Here is a 20,185-nt window from a genome sequence, read left to right as displayed (position 1 = left end):
AAAGTAAAACTGTGAATGGGGTAGGCGGGACAATTGTAGTCTCGGCTCCCAGACGTTTGGTGAGCGGCGCCAACAGCGCCACCTACATAGAGACTGTAGTTCACAACACAACTTCTGTGCTAACTGCTATAATAATACTAAAAAGTCAACAGAGCTTTTATTTTGAAATGTACGACCGGTAGTTTCCTTGTGTTATTGTGTCCAGCTTGTCTGTAATCATATTTGTCGGGGAGTGTGTGGAGTGGACACACACACGCACAGGCTGGAGCTGGAGAAGGAAGGGTTTGTGGAAACTTGAGGACATGCGGCTTCTCCTGCAAACTTCCTGCAAACTAAACTTTCTCCAAGGCCAAGAAAACCCCGAGAGAGAAGAATGAACTGAGCAACACCAGCCAGAGAGAGGGGAGGAGAGGAGAGGACCTATTGATCTTTGATCGAGGTATTGATTTATAGGCCTGGAATGTAAAATAATACTACAGCTTTATGGTCTGGGTACCTTTGGATAATTCGAGGGATGTAGGCTATTCACCTAGGAATGTATTACATTTAAATAACATGGAACTGCTGAGATATATAGCCTAGCTGTTAGTCAACTTTTTTTTGTTTGTTAAAAAACAATTAATAACATAATGTTAGATATGCTGCTACTATGATTGATACTAACACAGCCATTGCCAGTGATGCTCAGTCAGATTGAACGTGAATGTACTAAGGCTTAATCAAACCAGATTCATTCAGGACCAGTCAGTACTTGTCTAATCTAACAAACTCTTGGCTATCAGAGGCCTGCTATACAAGAGAGTTGAACAAATTGTGTGTGTGTGTGTGTGTGTGTGTGTGTGTGTGTGTGTGTGTGTGTGTGTGTGTGTGTGTGTGTGTGTGTGTGTGTGTGTGTGTGTGTGTGTGTGTGTGTGTGTCCTGATTTTAGTCCCTTCCACAAGGTGTATCTCAAATTGCAGCTGCCTGACTCTGAAAAGTGGGAATTGTTTAGTTGAGAGAGATCTTACATCATTATATATACAGTACAGGTTGTTTATGATGGTGACTCTTCAATTTTAAAGGGCGAAGCAGCAATAAATGTGTAATTTATTGCTGTTTCATTTTCAGGCAAACTAGGCCAAATCCAAAAACAACATGCAGGTAATAAGTAGGCTTAATAACAATCCGTCATAACTGACTGCCTCAAAGTATCAACTCTTCCCTTTGTGTTTTAAGCACAGTAAACCATACAGTGCTTTGTAATCTTATGATACAAAAAACTGGTTTTAGCAGGGTCCAACATAACATTTCCCCCCCACAGAGCTTTACTGGCCCCTTGTGTGTGCTGGCCTTGGCAGCCAACAAATGAAAATAAAATGTTTCCATAATTTTGGTGATTTATTATACAGAGCAGACAGTGAAGTTTCCTTTAGATTTGGTTGTTTTCCTTTTTTTTTATTACACAAATATGCAAAATTTAAATTAAGACATATTGGATCAGTAATGAATGCAGCGTATAAATGCAATCATGCAATATTTAATTTAAAATTATTTCTTGAAGTTCTTAATAATTATGCAGATTCACACAACTATTATTCAAAACTGCCAGATGCGCACACAACACACACACACACACACACACACACACACACACACACACACACACAAACACACACACACACACACACACACACACACACACACACACAACACACAGACACGCCACCTCTATCTGCCATCTCTCAGGGATAAAATTGATATTTTTGTAATACATAGACTTAGTTGTGATCATGATTGTAAATGTGTCACAGGTCATAGCATGGGTTACTATGATGGATGACTGTCTATGTTTGTAGGTCGAGAGGTAACAGATGATCAAACAGTCATTCTCCCTACCATTCTCTAATTGTATCACTTTCAAGTAAATTAAATAATGCTAAAGTTGAACAATTCATCAGTTTTCTGGGGATCCCCTGGAATGTCCTCAAGAACCCCTGTTGGTCCCCGCACCCCACGTTGAGAACCACTGCCCTACACAGAGCTGTATTTCAAACAGTAGCGGCTTCCAACTTGGCCAGTCCGTCTCATGTGTGGTTTTATGGGTCTGACTTCTCCACTGGCTGCATGCCTGTGTGAATTTGTGTCGACTCAAACGTCTGTGTGTAGGGTTGGGACTTGGGAGGGTTACTTTCAAAATGTAATCTGATACAATTACTAGATACCCGTTAAAATCTTTAATCAGTAACGTAATCCAAGTATCACAACAATATTAACGTAATGTAACTGATTAGTTTCTGTTACTTTCAGATTACTTTTGAAGAAATTTCCTGCATTTGACTACTGGAGTTCGGGACATTTCCCCCCCAAAAAACAGCTGTAATACTCATTACAGACCTTATACGTGTTGGTTACAGCAGGCTTTCAGCCAATCTATCTAGTGTCGCCTGTTACTCATTAATAATAATGCAATAACAATAATATTTCCATTTTTGGATTACATAGACTGATATTATCTGGTTTCTAATCATATTTATTTTCTCTTATCAGCCAGTAGCCTCGTGTTGATTGGACATATTGCCATTATCATTGACACTTTAACAGCCCTGTGCTCGCCGACTCCTCTGCTCTATCAAATTGTAATCCTGATAGTAATCCAAATTTCTGCTAAATGTAACTGTAATCTTGATTACCTCTTTTTTTCCTGTAACAGTTACTTTTTTGTACTCTGATTACATAATCCAGTTACATGTACAGTAATCCATTACTCCCCAAGCCTGTTTGTGTGCTACAGCTCAGTACCCCTCCTGTCTGTCGTGTGTGTTCTCAGGGACCCCACCCTGAAGATGCAGGCCGCTGTGAGTGTGTGTGTGCTGGGTGCTCTGCTCAGCCTGTCTGCACAGCGCTCCACCCCCAACCACATACAAGACCAGCCGCACGCAAACAACCAGGACAAGAGCCAGCCACACATCATATTTATACTCATAGACGACCAGGTGTGTGTGCGCGCACATGTGTGTGTGTGTGTGTGTGTGTGTGAGAGAGAGAGAGAGAGAGAGAGTGTTTTCTTGCATTTCAGTACTTAATGGGGACCAAATGTCCTCACAAGGATCAAAAGATGAGGACATTTTTCCGCACCTCACCTCTTCAGGGGATCATTTAAGGGTGAGGACTTGAGTGTAAGCCTAAAATAAGGATTAGGGTGAGTGTTGGGGAAGGACTATAGTTGGTGAAGGTCCTCACATAGTTAGTAACAGAAATGCATGTGTCCACTGGCTTAGCAGCTGTGGAGTGTGTGTACAGGGTTGGGGAGTAACAGAATACATGCGTTTAAAATACAAAATATGAGTAACTGTATTCCATTACAGTTATAGTTTAAATTGGTGGTATTCTGAATACAGTTACCGCCTTTTAAAAATGGATTCTTTCAAGGCATTACTTTATTTGTTTCTTTTGTTTTATTTGCCCTAAAAAATTGACATGAGGCACGCATTTCCCATAAACATGAAAAAGAAAAAGAGAGAGAGGGTGGGGGAGAGAGAGAGAGAGAGTGTGTGTGTGTGTGTGTGTGTGTGTGTGTTTCTAATCAGAAGTTTGGATGATCGTCACTTGTTTGGCTCCAGGCAGGAGTGACTCATCTTACCACAGATATTGATAATTATTCAGTGGCTGGAGTCAGTTCAGTGGTGACTGGTTTCTCTGGACTTGTGCTGGCAACCTCCCTGTGTGGAGGCCTTTTCAACTGGCATGAGGGGGAGTCCATGATGATAGAATTTTCATTTATGGGTGAACTGTACCTTTAATAATCTGTCATGGATCAAATTCTGGGAGCAACTTTTTTCTTTTCTTTTTTATGCAAAATGCACCACAAGGTGAGGGGGGGCTGGGGGTAATTTAAATTTATATATATTAAAAAAAAAAATTGTAAGGTATAATAGTTAATTTAAGCGGGGGATTGATGTTAATAGATTGATTCCTCTTCACTTAATTCAAGAGTCTGAGATAAACTGAATAACCTTGTTTCATGATACAACTACATGATGCAACTACAGAAACAGGTTACATGAAGCAATGAAGCATTAAAACTCATCTCTAAAAACAGCCATCCTTTCACTTGTATCAGGGAAGACAATGTAAGATTTTATTGACTGACTGACTGACTGATCAGGTACTAACAGTGCTCCGTCATGCCCCCCCCCCCCCCCCCCCTGACACAGGGCTACAACGACATCGGCTACCACAACCCGTCCATCCAGACTCCCACGCTGGACAAGCTGGCGGCAGAGGGTGTGAAGCTGGAGAACTACTACGTCCAGCCCATCTGCACGCCATCCCGCAGCCAGCTCATCACCGGCAGGTACCACACTCCCTGTCCCTGTCTCTGTCACCTGTCCCTGTGCCACAAGGACAGCGAAGAGAGACACCGTCTGCATTAACTATGGATGATACGTATTGTTTAGCACACTGTTTCTCAACCACTGGGTCATGGGTCGCAAGCGCCCTTTTTAAATTATTTTCAAGTTGAAGCTCAGAAAATGTGTGGGCTGCGAGTCCCTGTTTGATGACGCTTTGATGGCGCTCTCAATTTTCAAGATTCGGGTATTGGTAAAAACTAGACATCAAGACAAACACGTAGCTACCAACCATGTTATGCTAGCTTATGCTGGCATAACTATTTTCAAAGGGGTCCCTTGACTTCTCATCATCAAGATATCTGAATGAAATTGGGCTCATTAGAACCACAAGAGTCTTAGCTTTACAGCCATATCTGACGTACTATGTCAGCTACATATAGGGTTTAAGAGACAAAAAATCAGATCAATTTTTCCAATTGTATCTGTATTTTTTGTATGGACATTGCGACTATGTAAGTATGCTCTCTGGATATCTGTAATTTATCTGCTTAATTGTAACAAATTTGTGCCTGATACCTGAGAGGAGTGTCACCTGTGTCTACCCTGTGAGTGGCATCATTCATCAGGTGACAAGTCTATATAAGGAATGAAAGGGAGGGATTAAATTTGACAAGACGAAGAAACATCTTGTTGTCACATTCATAAAGAAGTCTAAATATACCTCGATGTGTGGGCTCTACCTTTTTAACCATGTACTGCATCTAGCCCAGCACCCACAGTCAATTGTGCGTATAGTTATTTTCTACTACTGTGTTTCCTCAGGTACCAGATCCACACGGGCCTGCAGCACTCCATCATCCGGCCCAGCCAGCCCAGCTGTCTGCCCGCTCACCTGGACACGCTGCCCCAGAGGCTGCAGCAGGCCGGCTATGCCACGCACATGGTGGGCAAGTGGCACCTGGGCTTCTACAGGTGCGTTTCATACATGGACTAGCATCAGTGTTAGGGAAGCTACTTTGAAAGCATAGCTTAGGAAGCTACCAACCACTTCACAATGGAAGTATAAGCTAAGCGGATAAGCGGTTGAAGATGTTGATGATGATGATGATGGACCGAGGTCCAAGGAAAGGCTAATCAAAGGAATATGGCACCAATATATTATATTGTTTGTGTTGGTATGTTATTGGCAAGGTATCATCATTTTATTCCAGGGTCTTTATCCTAACCAGATTATATCCACATTATTTTGTTTCTTCAATTTTCACATTTTAAGTTATTTCTTCTATCTTATCTTGTGTGTATACAAGTGCTGTATTATTAAAGGTTCTAATATTGGTAATCAATTCACAAATCTGAATTGTGTTCTCTCTCTAACCTCTCCTCCAGGAAAGCTTGCCTGCCTACCAGAAAAGGTTTTGACAGTTTCTTTGGTTCTTTGACCGGCAGCGTTGATTACTACAGGTAAGAGCGTATCATTATTATTATCACAATTTACAAGTTGACTGATCACATCACTTTATCTGTGCATCACTTGTTGTCTGTCTGTCTGTCTGTCTGTCTGTCTGTCTGTCTGTCTGTCTGCCTGCCTGCCTGTCTGTCTGTCTGTCTGTCTGTCTGTCTGTCTGTCTGTCTGTCTGTCTGTCTGTCTGTCTGTCTGTCTGTCTGTCTGTCCACCCGTCTCCAGCTATGGGTCATGTGACGGCCCGGGGTTGTGTGGGTATGATCTCCACGAGGACGAGGGCGTGGCGTGGGGGCAGGAGGGCCGTTACTCCACCCTGCTCTACACACACCGCGTCCGCAAGATCCTGGAGGCTCACTCCCCCACAGCCAGGCCTCTGTTCCTGCTGCTCTCCCTACAGGTATGACCCACAGCCACTTCCCCTGCTGTCCCAGTTGCCGATCTGGGGAGAGTTGTAGACTAGCACCATGCTTCCTCCGATACATGTGCAGTCGCCTGGTGCTTCTTTTCATCTGACAGCGAGGAGTTTCACCAGCAGGACGTAGCACGTGGGAGGATCACGCTATTCCCCCGAGTTCCCCTCCTCCCGAACAGGCACCCCGATCAGAGGAGGCACTAGCGCAGCAACCAGGACACATACCCTTAAATCCGGCTTCCCACCCACAGACACGGCCAATTGTGGCTGTATGGACTCCCGACCAAGCCAAAAGTAACACGGGGGCTCGAACCTGCAACCCTTGTGTTGGATTTTTCATTTTAAACAATTGTCATTCCATACTACTAATCAGTCCAACCAACATAGCTGCTGATACCCTCAAATCACAGCTGACACACTGAACTTTAACCTCTGGCACCCTGAGTTTCACCTTAAATTTCCTCTTAAAAAAAAGTGTCACATCTATATTCATTGAAGCTATAGCTGCTTATACTGAGTGAAATATTCAAACCCAACATGCCATTCTTTTGTGGCTGCAACCTTACATCAAATGAAGTAGATGTTGCATCACAGGAACCTTGGGACTTCCCAGAACTAGAGTTCTGTGGCTGTGAATAAAGGTGGCGAATGACACATCCTAAAACAGTCAAAGATGAAGTCCTACAGAAAGATTACTTTTCTAAATCTGCTCCTGTTGTGGCCCAGGCGGTGCACACCCCTCTGCAGCCCCCGAAGTCGTACATCTACCCGTACCGCCACATGGCCAACGTCGCCAGGAGGAAGTTTGCCGCCATGGTGTCCACGGTGGACGAGGCGGTCCGCAACGTCACCTACGCCCTCAGGAAGCTAGGATACTACCGCAACAGCGTCATCATCTACTCCACCGACAACGGAGCCCAGCCCTTCACAGGCGGCAGCAACTGGCCGCTAAGGGGCCGCAAGGTACCGAGGACTTTTTATTTGTGCAGCATTTTCATGCAATTTGTAAAGAAAAACCCATCTCAACAAGTGTCTTTATCTTATTCAGTAGGAGAAGGAGAGCCAGCACACAAAATGTCCTTTTGTTAGATTTATTCCAGTTTCACCAGGTTGTACCAGGAGTATTCTCCTTTGCCGTGCACCGAAATTGTACACCGGTGAGTGTGCTCGCTACTGGCTGAGTGCCAGTTTGTTTGAACTTTATCTTATTCAGACCTTGAAACCTTCTCTTTTGCATTTCAGAACATTGTGTCATTATCTTACTGCAGCAGTGATTTGACTTGTCTTGGTGTATCCCCCCCCCCCTCCAATTTAAGAAGAATTGAGGAAATCCTGCTTGTGTGTACATATTTTGTGTTTCAAGTAAACCTCTTGAACCGTTATCTTATTTATTTATTCATTCATTAAACAAGTACAATTATCTGTAAGTGCCTTTAGATATTTAGTTATGTAGTTTGAGAACTTTAGGTGAAACATTTATTTTTGCATTGTATGGGAGTGTAAGCCTATAATACCTTTTCCCTGTGGTCTCCAGCGATCTCAGCCTTGGATATGAGAGCATGAACAAGGAAAAATCTCTCAATAACAATTTGTTGTTGTTGTACAAAGGAACAAGATAACTAAGACTTATAAGTAATAAAAAAAAAAGTGACACGTGAGAAACCAGGCTTAACAAAGAGAGAAATTGAATAAACTAGGAATCCCAGAGAGAACCCCCACTGGCAGCTAAGGGGGTTCCAGGCAGGCAGACTGTAACCGGACCTGTTGCTGCTTCTCAGGGGACGTACTGGGAGGGTGGAATGCGCGGCGTGGCGTTCGTCCACAGCCCGCTGCTGAGGCGCAGGAGGCGGGTCTCCAGAGCGCTGCTGCACATCACAGACTGGTTCCCCACACTGGTGGGCCTGGCCGGGGGCAACATCAGCCAGGTCAGTCACTCAGCACTTACAGTACAGTACGACCCCTGCAGTGAATCCTTATGGTACGTTCAGACTACCGACAACAAAAGCTACCAAATGGACTGGTGTACCAAGCTGGTGTCGCCAAGCGGAAAAGTGTTGGTGGTCGTTGATAGTTCATATTGTCATTTCATTGTGTGCACCAACTAAATGTCATAGCCTACTGGGGTGTGAATCTTTCGGTATCTCACGATTCGATTCTGATTCCTGAGCTCACGATTCGATTCAAAATCTATTTTCGATTCAAAACTATTCCCAATGCAAAATCGATTCTCAATTCAGTACAATTCAGGATCTACTCCAGTCCACTGTATGCTAAGAAAGGTGGTGTAGCAAATCATGGTATCAGCAGTAAGATTATGTTCGTGTAAAATGCAATTTGTGTATTGGGATTTTGAATTTTGGAAGATAAGAATCCTGATTCTTACATGAATCGATTTTGTTTGTTTGTTTGGTTTTTTTTTGGGGGGGGGGGGGGGGGTGACACCCCTATAGCCTACTGTCATAGCTTTCTTTTTGTGTTGTTTTAAATTGATTTGGCTAATAATGTCTTCTTGTTAATTGAAATAATTTAAGTAAATGATAACATATATATCTCTGTATCTTCCCTCTACTCTGATTGGTTCGCACTTCACCACATCATCAGAGCGTGGTAAAAGCTGCACTTCAGTTTGTAGCTGTGCTCGCCCGACACATTTGTAGCATCATGTTCCCGGCTATTGAAAATGAATGACTTCAGTGTCTTTGGAGCCGGTAATCTGAACACATTACTATTTTTGCTTCCCTGCTTTTGAATGTGTTTTTGCCTGTGTCCATTGTTGTATTTTATTTGTTTATTATAACTGTTATGTTTGTCACGCCCAATGTCCAGATGCAGTCCGGCTCTGGTACGGCTGCTGGGACAGACTCTCACCCATGTAATCTTGTCAGACGCAACAAGCGGATCCGGCAAAAATAGACCAGATAGCCGCTTTTGAACCCATTGGGACAACCTGGTTAAATTAATGCCAAATAAAATAAAGTTCTACCATAGGGAAGGCATTATCAGTGAGTCCATCGCTGAACAGTTTACTGCTGTAAGGGTTCATTTTTCACTCACTAGGGCCACCCAAGCTACATAGTACATCCACACAGTCATGGTACTTAGAGGTGCTTAGAGAAGAGTCCACCCAATTCATGTCATGTGTGTTTTTCTAGCTGCCTCACCTAACATTAGACTCTGATAGAACACACTGCAGCACTCAAAGTTGAATACTGTCTTTCCCACTTATTCTATGTAGGCTACATATGTGTTGCTGTTGTAGATCGGCTTGAAAATGACTTTCCTTCTACAGTACATCTATCCCGGTCTCTGCCCTACATTTTATTTCTGGCAGGTTGCAGTGCTACTGTAAACCTGTCTTCATGTCATTATTACGTAGATATAGAACTGCTCTTGACTTCTTGTGATAAGTGAGTTATGTCTAAACACTGGCCCCTAGAGGCTTTGGTCCAAGCGCATCATTTATTTTTATTGGCAAGTTAATCCTCCTTTCTGTCAACATCTCCCAGAGAGCTTTATTGGCTGGACTCGCCAGAGACTTTACATTTCCAAAGCAGATAAGCCAGCTACAATCAAGACACACTGCCTGGGCCTGGACAGCCACCATGACAAAAGGATTCAAAGGAGTTTATAATGGTTTGATTGCTCTGTGATGAATGTAGAGGAAGTTGTTGCCATGGCAACATTGGAGCAGAAACATAACAGAAACCCTACATATCACCAGTGTCAGGCAAGTTACTCAGGAAATGTAATAGGTTACTCATTACTTATTACTCCTTTAAAAAGTAATAAAATTACTTATTTCTTGGTAAGTTGGTATCAAAAGTATTTAGTTACGTTACTCGTTTACATTACTATATTACTTTCGCTACCTCCCCTTCCTAAAAAGTGACGGAGCTGCAACCTGTTTCACCAGCTCCTGTTAGAACTGAATCCACTTTATTGGAACGATAATTAACCTTACAGGAGGAGTCAACAATCAGCCAAACTGCATACTTTTGATTTATTTACCTGTAAAAGTAATTGTGTTATGGCAACGCATAGCCAGACCGATCGCCACACCTCGCTTTAGAAGTGTGCCACCGCCACCGATTAGTAACTATAACGCAGTAAGTTGAAGTTACTTGGATTAGTAACTAATATTGTTACTGTTTTGGAAATTGTAATCCTTTAAATTACTCTGGGGAAAGTAATGTATTACAGCAATAATATTACTGGGTAATATATTACTGCCCAACACTGCATTATGACTTGTCTTTGTGCTATCTGTGTTCCTCTCCCCCTCTCAGAGCCAGGGGCTGGATGGGTTTGATGTGTGGGACACCATCAGCGAGGGGAAGGAGTCGCCCCGTCAGGAGATCCTTCACAACATCGACCCTCTGCACAAAGCTCCTCCTCCAGCCTCGGCGCAGGACCACAAGGACACTCCCCCCAAGAGGAAGAAGGGAGGCGCGGGTAACGACTGAAAGCGTCTAAATAGGACATTCGTCCCAGATGTTGTTATGTTCGATCGCTGTTTGCCAACAAAGTCGGTCTTTCCAAAGGCTGAGTGAGGGTAGAGCGTGTTTGAGCTTTTGTTGGCGCCCGCCATCGACTTATAGACACAACCACAAAACAAGATGTCTCCTGCCCTGTGTAAAAACAAGCTGTCACACTTCACCCCACCTTTACAAAAGGCAAAGACCGTGTGTGTGTGTGTGTGTGTGTGTGTGTGTATGTGCGCGCGCGTGTGTGTGTGTGTGTGTGTGTGTGTGTGTGTGTGTGTGTGTGTGTGTCATCACAAAAAATCATCCCCTGAAACTGTGGTTCTCAACCTGGGGCTCAGGGCCCCCCAGGAGATCGTGAGATGATTTGGAGGGACGGTGCGAGTGGGGGGAGCAGGTGGAATCTGGAGAAGAAGAAGAAATGCAATTTTTAAAGTATCACAGCTTCTTTCAGTAATTGATTAAATGATGGCTTGAGTAAGGGTTAATTAATTAATTAATAACAAGGTGTCCATTATCACAAATTAATGGACGACGTGGAGGTGTGAAGTAGTGAGTTGACTAACGACAGTGGATGGGATGTGAGATCATTGCTTATGTGAAAGTAGGCTATCAGTAAGCTCAGAGGGCTTCTTGCAGTTTGTGCGTTAGGCTACATCGCCATCCTGTGGTGTTCATGTGGCACTGCAGGAGTCCACACTGTTGTATTACTCATTTTTAGATCTAGGCTCATACTAGTAGCAAGCACATTAATTTAGAACGCTGAACAGACAGTTTGACTGGAACTACTTAAATGTACATCCTGCAGCCAATCAGGATCGAGTGTTCACCCAGACCATGGTATAAAGATTTTCTATTGTTTCACCTTTAGTAGACAGGACAGTGTATAGAGAGGAAAGCAGGGAGAGAGAGAGAGGGGAAGACATGCAGCAAAGGGCCACGGGTTGGATTCGAACCCAGGCCGGCTGCGGGAAGGACTAAGCCCTTGTTCACACAGGACGCCGAACGTAGGCAGAACTGAAGCTTGAAGCAGGCACAAGCTGAACAGACGCCTAACCGTTCACACAAGAAGCCTTCTCTTTTCCTCTCAGCGCCTACTCGGTGCGCCTTCAACCTGCCCATAACTCCCATTGACTTCATGCCTGGCAGCTTCAAGCTTCACGCGGCACGCTTGGAAAATAGGCGTGAATCCTGAACGATCGCTTGAGCAAGGCGTGAGCGTGGCTTCGGCGTGGCTTCAGCGTGACACGCGCGTGGGTGGTGTGAACGGCTTCGCCTGTTAACAAGGACGCCTAACTGAAACTTGTGGGTTCAGCGTAGGTAGAGCTTAGGTTGAGCGTTGCTTCGGCGTCCTGTGTGAACGGGGGCTAAGCCTTAATGGTATGCGCTCTACCAAGTGAGACACCATAAAATTAACCTGACGCTGCCAGATGGACGGTTTAGCTCCACATTACATTTCACTACGTCGAGAGAATCTCTTTTGACCTCGCGAGGTTATCCATCTTGCAAGCAAGGTTACCATAAAATGGCTTAAAAAGGAAAATAGAAAATATTTTTTGGTTGTCACACTTCACTATTTTATGTGTAGCCTTGCAGCAGGGGCTTGTGAGAGGGTATAATCATTGTACTCACATTATTCACCTTATGTTCAGATGCGGGGGTGGGCCAAATTCTTCGGGGGTCATGTTAACACTTCCGGCGGTCACGGAGCGAAATATAAAAGAATGTCAAAGAAGTGAGTTGTTTTTGTAGCGGACAGTCCAGGGGGTAAAACAAAGAATGTAGCCTACTACTTTGAGCTCGGTACACAGCAAGCAAGCGAGTATTCACTGTTAGCCAGGTCAGATAACGTTATCATCGACAATGACGAGCACTTTCTTGTAAAACATACCTGGACTCCAACAAAGAAAGCTTCAGATGGTTTTCTCTCCTCCGAGCGCAGCTCGAGCCACTTTCCATTTTCTTTTTTGCTGGAAGTCGTCACACGACCACACGACCGGGTCAAATGGGCGTGGCTACATAAGGTGAATACAGTACATTCATTGTTGGGGGGGTTGCCAAAAAGCCAAAGAGTTTTGAAACGACTGCCTGAAAAGCCATACTGGGCCTCCTGTAGATGGAAGTGGAGGTACTGTAGAAAGGAGTTGGAGTGAACAACGTAAGCTCACTGAACCTTGGTCTCAGCCAACAAAGCCCTGGGTCGCCTCGTTGTTTCCACCTTTAGCGCTACTGTGGACCAGAAGCTAACGAGGAGCTGAGAGAGCAGATCTTCTAGGAGTTCATTTTTCTCACAAAGGCCCCTGGGAAGAAAATGGGGGCTGGGGCAGTAAAGGGAGGAAGTAAGAGATAGGGAAACGCATCACAACAACAAAGATTATTCTCTAGTCTTAACAAACACACAGTAAACAGACTGTGTATACGTTGTATGCCCTTGCATTTACTCAGATATTTCCCCCCTTGCCTCAGCAGTTTCCACAACAAGAGGCTCAGGTCCGGCCTCCAAGAAGCCCAAGAGCAAGGCCCAGAAGGAGAAACAGAAGCAGAAGAAGTTGACGTCCAATTCAAAGACCACCAAGAAACCCCGGACCTTTCAGTACCTTCCCAAACCCAAGCCCAAATCCAGGTCCTTTCCCAAACGCAAGCTCAAACCCCTCCCGAAGTCCAAGCCCAAACCCACGTCCAAGGCCCAGGTCTACTCTCAGCGCCAGCCTCTGTCCCAGAACAAGCCACGTTTCAAGTCCCGGTCCAGTGGGAACCTGTCGCTGACGGGACCGGCCCGGCCCAAACCCCGAGCTCAGATCCAGTCAACATTAAAGTCCAAGTCCAGGCGGAGCGTATCTCAACACCGAGACCTGTTACAGTCAGGAAGGCCGCCCAAATCCCGGCCCCAGCCTAAAGCCACATCCCAGCCCACGCCCCAGGTCCAGCTCCAGATGTCCCAGCCGGTATGGGACACATCGGTCCAGGCTGCTATCAGAGTTGGCGACTGGAAGCTGCTGACAGGAGACCCAGGACACGGAGACTGGATCCCCCCACAGGTACTGTAACACTAACAAACCAGATTTTATTTTTCAGGGACTTAAGTTCATATCTGTTAGCACCAACATCAAATAAGACTCGCTTTAAAGATTCACAAGAATCTATGCAAGTTCACAGGAATGAATAAGAAAGTGTCAGAAACAAATAAATGCCTTCATACAGACCTTTGTATGTATTTGGTGTAGTCTGAAGTATGTCAAACAGCAATATCAGGCCATCTTGGCTCAGTTGGTGGATGCCTATGGGATCAAATAACATAATCATGATCTCATAGGCATCCAGGAGTTGAGCAAGAGGGGGGCGCCTTTTTCTCAGCTTTGTCTGGAGGGAGGCCCACAGTCTCAGACTTTGAACACCCCTTGAGTACAGTCTATGAACAAAACTCTCCCTGTGACGAGCTGCATGAGCAACATCCAGTCCCTCCCCCCTCCCCCCCAGGTTCTCAGCACTCTGCCCGGCCGCTGGTGGAACCTGGAGCGCCCCCTGTCTGCCGCCTCCCAGAAGAGCGTGTGGCTGTTCAACATCACGGCCGACCCGTGCGAGCGGCAGGACGAGGCGGAGCGCCGGCCCGACGTGGTCCAGCGCCTGCTGGGCCGCCTGGCGGCGTACAACCGCACGGCCGTGCCCGTGCACTTCCCCCCCGACGACCCCAGGGCCAACCCCCACCACCACGGGGGCGCCTGGGTGCCCTGGGCCCAGGAGGACGAGGAGGACGGGGAGGAGAGGTACAGAGGCGTGTATAAAAACAGGAAGAGCAAGAAGAAGAAGAGGAAGAAGTGCACGCTGTGTAAGCTCAAGTCCTTCTTTATGAAACTCAACACCAAGATGATGGCCAATCGGATTTGAGACACGTGGAAGTTCTCCACCATGAAAAAAATCTATGTTTTTTTTGTTTGTGAAGCCCTTTGAGGAACACTTTGGTTGCTATAACTTAATAAAACTACTTGTGATGGATGTGTCAGAGACTAGAAAAAGTAGTAGTTGATCCCCCCATTTTTTGGGGCGGATCAAGTTTTTTTTACGGATTTTTCTACCATTTTCTCCCCAATTGTACTTGGCCAATTCCCCCTGCTGTCCCACAAGTTTCTCCACCCCCTCTGCCAATCTGGCGAGAGATGTAGACTAGCACATGCTTCCTCTGATACATGTGCAGCCAGTCGCCAGCCTCTTCTTTTCACCTGACAGCGAGGGGTTTCACCGGCAGGACGTAGCGCATGGAATGATCATGCTATTCCCCCCCACCCCCATTTTCCTAAAGCAAGCTGTGCGCCATTCCAATGGCTTTAATATGCCACTTGTTACATTCCTAGGTGTTTTTCTAACTCTTCCTAAAGGTTATTACTGCTATAACAGTCTTCACACCACCTGAGTTACAGCATTTGGTGACATCAGAAAGTCTGTATCCACTGTGTTTCTCCGTTATTATGTTGCTTTTCACTCACAATTTGACCGAGTTCTTGCGAGGACTGACACTGTCTGTGTGACATCTAAATGTATTTTGACACTGTAAATGTTTTAAGTTTTTTTATCGTTTCTTAACATTAAGCAAAATGGACCAATACGTTGAGTTGGGATTGAATCAGAAAGTTGCAAAGAGACTATTTTCTATCTGAAAGCCATTGTGTTCAAGAATGTACGTGTGAAGCGATACAGACTTTCTTTCTATGTTTACACATATAATTCATATACTTAAAAATCCCAATTTGGGGCCTTGAAATTTATGTTTACTTAATGCAATGACATGCATCATATCTGCAACTGTCAATTGTTGAGAGATAATCTCCACTCTAAGTACGACATATTTTTCTTTCTTATCTCTGATGTTCACAAACAAGACAAAACGAGACAAAATAGACTGTAAGGAGTTTGTGATTTGCACGTCTTCAGTGAGGAGTCTCCAGGACTTGTTTTGATACTGTGGTTGTTTGAATGTATCTCCAGCACAAGTATCTTTTCTGTATGAGTCTATGAACTTCACTCACTGCAACATCATTCATACTGTGAACATTGCAGAAACCTCTATCTTAACAAGTCATTTTAACTTTTATTGAGCCCTGAAATACTTTTTTTTATCAAGTTTTCTTTCTCCCCAATTGTACTTGGCCAATTTACCCTGCTGCTGCTCCACCCCCGCTGCTGATCCGGGGAAAGTTGTATGTAGACTATGGCACATGCTTCCTCCGATACATGTGCAGTTGCAACCGCTTATTTTCACCTGACAGCGAGGGGTTTCACCGGCAGGATTTAGTGCATGGGAGGATCATGTTATTCCCCCCGGTTACCCTCCCCCTGAACAGGCGCCCCACTGACCAGAGGAGGCGCTAGTGCAGCGACCAGGACACATGCCTTTAATCCGGCTTCCCACCCGCAGACACAGCCAATTGTGCCTGTATGGACGCCCGACCAAGTCGCAGGTAACAAGGGGGCTCGAACCTGTGACCCTCGTGTTGGTAGGCAGGGAATCTACCGCTGCACTACCCGGACGCCCAAAACCTTATTTTATTGAAATCTTATTTTGTGCTCGTGGAGTGAGATCATCTTGTTGTAATTTAATGTATTGTTATAATAACAATCAGCTTGTAATTCGGATCTCCCCTACTTCAGTTTATTGCCACTTTTTGGAAACTCATGAAACAAGATGAATTGTGTTATATTAAAGTAACTGAAATCATCTCACCCCACTGCAGATATTATTTTAATAATATATTTAATATTAATATTATTTTAAGACTGAACAGAAGATTAAATGAATGTTATGATGGAGATTTTTTGCACTGAATGTACTGTAGTTATTTGTTGTGATGACAGGCTTAGTGCTAACAAAAAGCTGTTACTCTTGTTAGCTTGTATTTTGTAGCATGTGTCTCTTACACTCACATCATCACTCACATCATTTAGAGTACTCCTTGAGAGCACACTGCACGAGGAATGCACATGTTTTAGCTGATTATCATTTGTTCTTATTGCTCTTATCTTGTCTGTCTGTAAACCCTTGTATATGTTCATTGTAACAGGGCGCTCTTGAAAATGAGAGCTTGCTCTCAAGAGCCTTCCCTGTGTGTGCCTTTTGCACTTGTCTCATGTCTGAGGAAGGGCTTTGCCCCATAACGTCACTTTCTTGTGATAACAATTAAACTGTGGGAGCAGCATTTGCCGGGACTCTATTCTTGTTATTTATCATGGGCGACTGCCACTTATTAACTCTTTCTTTCTTTCTTTCTTTCGGGGGACATACATACAGACAGACAGATGGACGGACAGGCACACCCTCTTATATACGCCTCGGCCCCTGTGTGGCCACTCTGTAATAACAGTATGAATTGACTTGAGAGAGCCACATCCTGTGTGTTTGGTGATCAGCTAGGTTTTTACTGTCTTTATAGTCATAGCCTACCTCTGCACTGCAAAAACAGCCCTACTTAAAACAAGCAAAATAGTCTTAAATCTAGACAATTTTTCTTATATCAAGCAAAAAATTCTGCCAATGGGGTGAGCAAATTTTGCTTGACAAGAAATTCTTAAAACTAGCAAAAAAATTCTAGCCACTGAAAGACCATACTGGGCCTTAAAACTAGACAAAAATGCTTAAATTTAAGCAAGTTCTGCTTAATACAAGCCATGAAAACTGTGTTATTTAAGAAAGATTTCCTTAAATTGCGTTTTTGGTTTCTTGATTAAGCTGACTTTGAGAATTTCTATCTTAAATCTAAGCTGCATAATTAGCTCAAAAAAGCTTACAATAAGACACAATTTCTTCAAACAGCATAGCCTATTAATGAAAATAAGTGAATTTGTCTTAAATTAAGGCACCAGAAGCATTCTTATTTTCAGCATTTTTATTTTTATTTTAGCAGCTGAACAAGAAGGCCCAATTCAAGGACCCAAGAGCATATTTTCTTTTTAAATAAAATAACCTTTCAAAAAATGTAAAACCTAGACTGTTAGAACATAGAAACAGTAGTGGGGGAAACTACAGCACATGATTGTTAAACATCAGAATTGAGAAGCTCAGATAACAATTGAAGAGGTTTGAAGACATTTTCTACAGTGATGGCAGACCATTTCCCCCCCAAAAAGAAGACTCACAGTGTCATTTCCTGGTGAGTTGGCAAGCTTGCTCTGTGTCGTCTCAATGTCTTACACACGGGCAGTGATCAGCAGCGTAGCACGGGCATGAAATGTCTCTCAACATCCACCCGATGAACAGCAGATTAGCATAGGCCTCCACAGCAACAGTCCAATGAATGATGCAGGCAGGAGAACTCTCACAGCAACAGTCCAATGAATGATGCAGGCAGGAGAACTCTCACAGCAACAGTCCAATGAACCACAGGTGATGCAGGCAGAGACCTCTCAACAGCAGCCAGATAAGCAGAACATCAGGCAAGGTACACATTGCCTACAGGCGGTCAGATGAACAGAAAAAGTAATCGTTATTAAACAGTCTTCATACTGGTGTGGATAATCTCATCACCATTTGCAGAAACATGCAGTAGCATCATGGGTCTGTAAACTTCAGAAAAATGTGTTGACCACATTATCTATGGTAAATGTTCACAGTCATGAAAGCAACCTCTTATTTTACATGCCAGCAGTGTTCTAGCTTTTTAGGAGTAAAATTCAAGCACTTTAGAGTGCTGAGAGAAGATTGTCACCCTCATGACGTGGAGCTGAGCAGAATGGAAAAATGCCCCTTTTGATTTCGGAGCCCATGTCAGTCAATCTAGCTCCGGCCTACTCTGCTGTCTACTCTGCGTCTTGTGTGAGCCGCCAGGAGACAATAAAATTATGACTATTAAAATATTTTTGGTTCACTGAGTGACTGTGTAGATGATTATGTTGAATATCAAGCACTTTTCAAGGAGCATATTCAAAGTCAAGCATATTCCTAACCTTGAACACATGACTGTTATATTTAAGCATTTTCAAAACTTTCAAGCCTTTGTACGAACCACGAATAGTGGAGGGCTTGGCGGTAGTCACCCTGCCAAACTTGGTGGGGGGAGGTTTGTGGGGGTTCTTTGGGGGTCGCCCTCATTTTCTTTTGACCGGTGGCGGCTCGTCGGGTGCAGGTACCGGCACGGTGGAGGGGCCGTGGTCCAGGTCCATGCCGTCCTCAGCGCCTTGCTCCCCCCTCAACTAGTTCCTCCTTGTGCTCAACCATGTCAGCTTCAGCCTGATCCTAGTCTGAGACAGAGAGAATCAAACAAAATATTCCATCAGATTAAACTTAATGATCCAAAGGAGACAATAAATATGACGGGATCGTTTCATTTCAGGTAATAACGATTTTTGAGTGTGTGACACGGCTTATCGTTAATCAACCACCCCCCACGTGGTTAACCCCCCCTCCCCATGTGAGTACGCGATTACTCGTTCATAATAGAGCGAGAGTACTCAAGTATTTAAATTACTTAAAATGCCCATCCCTAGTGGACAAACAGAGACAACCAGACAGACAAACAGAGACAGACAAATATTACATACATAGACAGACAAACAGGAAGATGCAAATAGACTCAGACAGAATCAAATATAAACTCGCCCATATAATGACTTTGACTTTTAAGTCAGCAAGGCCACTCTGATGCTGCAACTTTAGATTCACCTCCTGAGAGAGAGTGGGACTTTATTAGATTTGCTTAAACAGACTATCCGGAGCACTCAGTCTGTAGGGGGTTTATTGAAGGGGGTGCCTGACGTTTCGGCAGGTGTCTGTCATTTTCAGTCAAAAAGACTGACTGTCTGGGGTCAAATCACCGCAAAGTCCTGGGTTCAATTCCCGGCAGTGGTACTTCCAGCTTGGTCAGGTGTTCCTAACTGGAGGGAATAGTGTGATCCTCCCACGCGCTACATCCTGCCGGTGAAACACCTCGCTGTCACGTAAGAAGCGGATGGCTACTGCACATGTGCTTGTGCTAGTCTACAGCTCTTCCCAGATCAGCAGAGGGGGTGGAGCAATGACCAGCAGAGCAGGGGGAATTGGACAAGTACAATTGGAGAGATCATTTTGAAAAAACTTTATAGAAGACTGTGAAAAAGATTTGAGGGAGACAGACACCTGCCGAAACGTCAGTCACCACCTGTAACAAATGTGCAGACTGAATGGGTGTTCCAGTGTATTACTTTGGATAGTCTGTTTTTCTCCTGAGAACTCTGAACTGAAGCCGAGATCTGAAAAAGTCCTGATGTACAGTGTACGATGCACATAATGTGATCATTATGAATGACTATACTTACAGAGCAGCTGAGGAAGAACTCTCCGGAACATCTCCAAGATACAGGGCAGACATTGCAGGAGGACAGCAGTGTGTGTTGTGGTGATGTCTTGGGTCTAATGGAAAATATGACAAGACAAGAGACAAGATTACATTACGTCATTTGGCAGACGCTTTTATCCAAAGCGACTTACAATAACACATTTTTGTCAGCAATAGAGCAATCAACTATGCAACACAGT

General features: G+C 44.3%; 2 protein-coding genes across 3 annotated transcripts in view; one reads left to right on the top strand and one right to left on the bottom strand.

Moving 5' to 3' along the window:
* Nucleotides 1-299: 299 nt before the first annotated feature.
* On the top strand, nt 300-16,862 carry LOC310791745 (arylsulfatase I-like). Of its 2 annotated transcripts, none has more exons than XM_083653402.1 (11): nt 300-439; nt 2,807-2,972; nt 4,194-4,333; nt 5,154-5,303; nt 5,718-5,792; nt 6,016-6,190; nt 6,932-7,168; nt 7,984-8,130; nt 10,492-10,657; nt 13,156-13,724; nt 14,164-16,862. In XM_083653402.1, the coding sequence occupies exons 2-11, from the start codon at nt 2,823-2,825 to the stop codon at nt 14,569-14,571; spliced, it is 2,217 nt and encodes a 738-aa protein (XP_083509528.1). In that variant the 5' UTR covers nt 300-439; nt 2,807-2,822; the 3' UTR covers nt 14,572-16,862. The 2 variants fall into 2 exon arrangements, with proteins under 2 accessions (XP_083509528.1, XP_083509527.1); XM_083653401.1 differs by having other exon boundaries at nt 13,153-13,724.
* Nucleotides 16,863-18,841: 1,979 nt separating this feature from the next.
* Nucleotides 18,842-20,185, bottom strand: part of LOC310792390 (uncharacterized protein) — a gene marked incomplete at its 5' end in the record, with an annotated part of 49,550 nt that continues 48,206 nt past the window's right edge. The window contains 2 exons of the mRNA XM_083654106.1: nt 18,842-18,912; nt 19,966-20,059. Of these exons, the coding sequence (XP_083510232.1) occupies nt 18,897-18,912; nt 19,966-20,059 (110 nt within the window). The 3' untranslated portion in view covers nt 18,842-18,896. The remainder of the gene's footprint in view (nt 18,913-19,965; nt 20,060-20,185) is intronic.

This window comes from Poromitra crassiceps (genome assembly GCF_964638095.1).
Source record: "Poromitra crassiceps genome assembly, chromosome: 17".
NCBI classification, from domain to species: Eukaryota; Metazoa; Chordata; class Actinopteri; order Beryciformes; family Melamphaidae; genus Poromitra; species Poromitra crassiceps.
This window is presented reverse-complemented; position numbering and strand designations above follow the sequence as displayed.

What these genes read in the sequence shown, in the direction of transcription:
- LOC310791745 (XM_083653401.1), top strand. Translation starts at nt 2,823, where the DNA reads ATGCAGGCCGCTGTGAGTGTGTGTGTGCTGGGTGCTCTGCTCAGCCTG. An exon ending in GAGGAAGAAGGGAGGCGCGG is followed by an intron (nt 10,658 to 13,152) that starts GTAACGACTGAA and finishes CCCTTGCCTCAG; the next exon opens with CAGTTTCCACAACAAGAGGC. An exon ending in GAGACTGGATCCCCCCACAG is followed by an intron (nt 13,725 to 14,163) that starts GTACTGTAACAC and finishes CCTCCCCCCCAG; the next exon opens with GTTCTCAGCACTCTGCCCGG.